Source organism: Cynocephalus volans, chromosome X (assembly GCF_027409185.1).
Source record: "Cynocephalus volans isolate mCynVol1 chromosome X, mCynVol1.pri, whole genome shotgun sequence".
In the NCBI taxonomy this organism is placed as follows: domain Eukaryota; kingdom Metazoa; phylum Chordata; class Mammalia; order Dermoptera; family Cynocephalidae; genus Cynocephalus; species Cynocephalus volans.
In genome coordinates this window covers 52,240,087-52,244,031 of record NC_084478.1, presented here as the reverse complement: position 1 = coordinate 52,244,031, position 3,945 = coordinate 52,240,087, and the positions used below count along the sequence as shown (strand labels likewise).

The following is a 3,945-nucleotide window of genomic DNA, read 5'->3' as shown; positions in this document are numbered from 1 at the left end:
TGATGAAATCCTTTCAAGTTTTTCTCCTTATTATCACTGAAGTCCATTCCTTCTTCTAGCTCTGCACTGTTCAGTACAGTAGCCACTAGCCATATGTAGCCATTTAAATTAATTAAAATTAAATAAAATTTAAAATTCAGTTCCTTAGTCTCACTGGCCACATTTCAAGAACTCAGTAGAGACATGTGGCTGGTGGCTGCTATATTGAACAGTGCAGATCCAGAACATTTCTGACTTAGTTTTGGCTGCTACAACAAATTACCATACACTGGGTGGCTTATAAACAATAGAAATTTAGTTCTCACAGTTCTGGTGGCTGGAAGTCTGAGATCAAGGTGCAAACATGGTTGGGTTTTGGTGAGGGCCCTCTTCTGGGTTGCAGACTGCCATCTTCTTGCTTTACCCTCATATGGCAGAAAACAGAGCAGAGAGAGGAAGCAAGCTATCTTTTGTCTCCTATAAAGTCGCTAATCTCACTCATGAGGGCTCTGCATATGGATTTGGAGGGTACACAAACATTCAGTCCATAACAATTACCATCACTACAGAAAGTTCTATTGGACAGCAATGCCCTAGTTTCAATGTCCTAGATAAGACCTTATCATGTCCTTCCCAGATTACTGAAACAGCCTACATATTGGTCTTTCAGTTTTTAGTCCTATGCTACTGTGATAAATATATATTTGGTCTTTGTCCTCAGTTTCTGGCACATACCTCCTAATTCCTTAAAATTCTTTGAGTGATAGAAACCTCTTTTACTTCCTGTCAAGATGGTGGAATAGATGGTCCCCAGCATCACTCTCTCCCACAAATCAACCAATTTACAGCTAGAAAAAAGCAATGACAGCCAAGCTGGGGCCACTAGAGCTCAGGGGAAGAGGAGGAGAGACCTATGGAGTGCATGAAGGCAGGAGAAGCCACAATGAGAGAAAGAAAAAGCTGCTTGGACTGTTTCGAACCTGGCTGCATCCAGCTGGAGCTGCTGAGTGCATGGAGCAGGAGCTGGAAAAAGCCGCAGCTGTGCCCTCTGGATGAAGTTGCTTGGAGGCGGCAGGAGAGAAGAGGGCCTTGGTGGCCCCCAGGCAAGCAAGAGCAGTAATAGGGTTCCCATGGACCCACATAGGAGGAGCCACAGCAACTGAAGAAAAGGAGGCATTCGGAGGCTGTTGAGTCATCACAAGGGACCTGCGCATGGCCTGTCCCATGGGAAGTGTTTGCAGCACAGGCTGTGGGGGAGATGGGCCCACTGGGAGGAAACTGGGGCGACACTGGGGCACAGCAAGGACAGCTGATCTGCACCTCTGTCAGCAAAGGACCACTCAGAGGAGACTGGTGAGGAATATAGAATTACATGGGGTACAGTGTGACGAAAAGACTCAGGCCCAAACCAGAGTTTCAGCTCTCTCAAAAACCAGAAGTAACTATAAAGTCAACCATTAAAACCTGAGCTGCACAAAAAGCCTGCCCTAGAGAATCAGCAGCAAAGCAGCAATTTAGCTCAACCACAGAGCTCAAGTACTGGTTCCCACAGGAAGTTCTCCCATTTTAGAAGTAAGCAAAGGACAACAAATTAGTTCCAGCACAGAGTTTAAATGGTTGTAACAGCAAATAATCCAACACAGAAATGAAAGAAAAAACAAAGTACCTGCAACCAGAGACAAAGATTTTTTTTTTTTTTTAACATTCCACAACCTTATTTAATAGAATGTTCTTCATGACACCTCTTGGGATGTAAACACAGCTTGGTGTATAGAAGTTCATTCTGATGATTAGAGACCTGTATGACTGAGTAAGGCAGTTTCTAGACCCCTCCCCCTAACCCCAACATATTTTCCTAAAAGTCTGTGGGAGAACTGAAGAGGAAGCATATTCATCCCTTTCCAAATGGGGACAATGGGACTCCTCTCGGAATGTTATTTTACAACACAGCCTCCTGAAAGTGGCAGCCTCCCCGTCAGCCATTTCAGCACGGCAGTTATAGCTGCACACTTTGGAAGCGGTCAGGTCTCAAGTCTGATGTCGGAAGAGTGTTTCAGTCCACTTCTGCTTTAGCAAGGGTGAGTGGTGTCTGGCAGCCCCACTGGTCAGGGTTCTAGCCTTTGATGACAGCAATCAGTCTCAGTTTAATGGCCTTCTTGCTGACTCCAGCACCATGGCAGGTATTTACCACATTTGTCACATCCTTATAGGACTCAGGAGCCTCTTCCATAACCAGTTTGGGTGAGGCAACACGGATTGCAATTCCCATATCTTCCAATTTGTCTAAGACATCCTGGAAATCTAAATTACATTGAGATTTTGCACGAGACAATGCACGCCTCGCTCCATGACAGGTTGTCCAAAAGGTCTCAGTCATGCCCTGTTCAGTGCCAGTAAGAACATAACTACAGGTTCCCATGGTGCCACCAATAAGCACTGGTTGTCCAGTGAGTTGGTAATCAACAGCAATGAGGAGATGGTGAGGAGGGAAAGCAAGGGTGGATCCCTTCCTGTGAACTAACAGTGTCTGTTCTTTTCCATCCACTACATGCTGTTCTACTTTGGCAATATTGTGAGAAACATCATAGATCACATGCAGGTCCAAGTCATCAGGGGTTGTGTTGAAGACCTTCGCAAAAGCCTGACGGGTTAAGAAGGTCATGGAAGAGCGGTTGACCCAGGCATAGTTCCCAGCTGCTGCCATTCCCCTCAGGTAGTCCTGACCCTCTGGGGAAGCGATTAGAGCACAGGCCAACTGACGGTCATTGACTATAATCTTGTCCCTCTTCATAGCCTTTTCTATAGCTACCAGTGCATCTGTGGCTACTTGGTGGCCCAAGCCTCTGGTTCCACTGTGAATCATCACACACACCTGTCCCTTATGGTCGATGCCCATTTTCTTAGCAGTGTACTCATTGAAAATCTCATCCACAACCTCAATTTCTGCATAGTGGTTGCCTGCTCTCAGGATTCCCAACTGAGGAAGACCTCTTTTTTTGGCCCTTGCAGAAACCTTATTGGGGTCAGCTTGCAGCATCCTTCCATATTCCTCACAGTGCTCCTTGTCTTCAGCCCAGGCATAGCCTTCTCTTAGGGACCAGTCCACACCCATCTCTAAAGCCTCCTCCAAGTTTTTGGCATTCATCGGGATGACACCTTTTGATCCCACCCCAACAGGAATGTGGTCAAACATAGCTTGGGCAAGTTGCTCCTTCACAGGCTGAACATCACTTTCATCTAAATTGGTTCTTAGCAAACGGACACCACAGTTGATGTCAAATCCGACACCACCTGGGGATAACACTGCTTCGGGGTCATTCATGTCAAAGGCCGCCATATTCCCAATAGCAAACCCATAGCCTGAATGGACATCAAGATCTGTGAACAATCCCAGGCAGGGCTGCCACATTGCCAATCTGTTTCATGGCTGGCAGGAAGCCACCAACACCACCACCTCGACAAGCATTCCTTAATTCCTCAAACATTATTTTCTCCAGAAAATTTACTAGTTTCCTATTAACTAGTAAAGGTCTCATTTCACCAAAGAACACCTTTGACACACAGAAGGACCAAAAGTCCCCTGGGATACCAAGCCAGAAAGGGAGAAGGGCAGGGGGCCTCAGCCATGCACCCTGACACCTACAACCAATCCCAAGGGTGGGGGATGATGGCCTCGGCCATGCCCCCCTGACATGTGCAGGCAGCCCAGCAGCTACCACCAAGCCACTGCAGGAAGAGCCCTGGGCCTCCCAGCCAGGATGATGGGGGCGTGAGGCCTTGGCCATACCTCCCCGACATGTACAGCCAGCCCAGCAGTGACCACCAAGCCTCCAAAGGAAGTACCCCAGGCTCTCCCAAGAAGGGACAGTAGGGGGCCTCGGGCCTCAGCCACCCCACCCGGACATGTGCAATTAGCCCAGTGATGACCATCAAGCCACAGCAAGAAGGGCTCCAGGTTCCTGAGCT

The 3,945-nt window shown here is 47.6% G+C and overlaps 1 protein-coding gene across 1 annotated transcript; it reads right to left on the bottom strand.

The window, feature by feature from the left end:
• Positions 1–2,092: 2,092 nt before the first annotated feature.
• Positions 2,093–3,515, bottom strand: LOC134367989 (RNA-splicing ligase RtcB homolog). Its single transcript, XM_063084620.1, is given in 2 exon segments — positions 2,093–3,353; positions 3,355–3,515. Coding segments are annotated over 2 exon segments (1,422 nt in total).
• Positions 3,516–3,945: the final 430 nt, after the last annotated feature.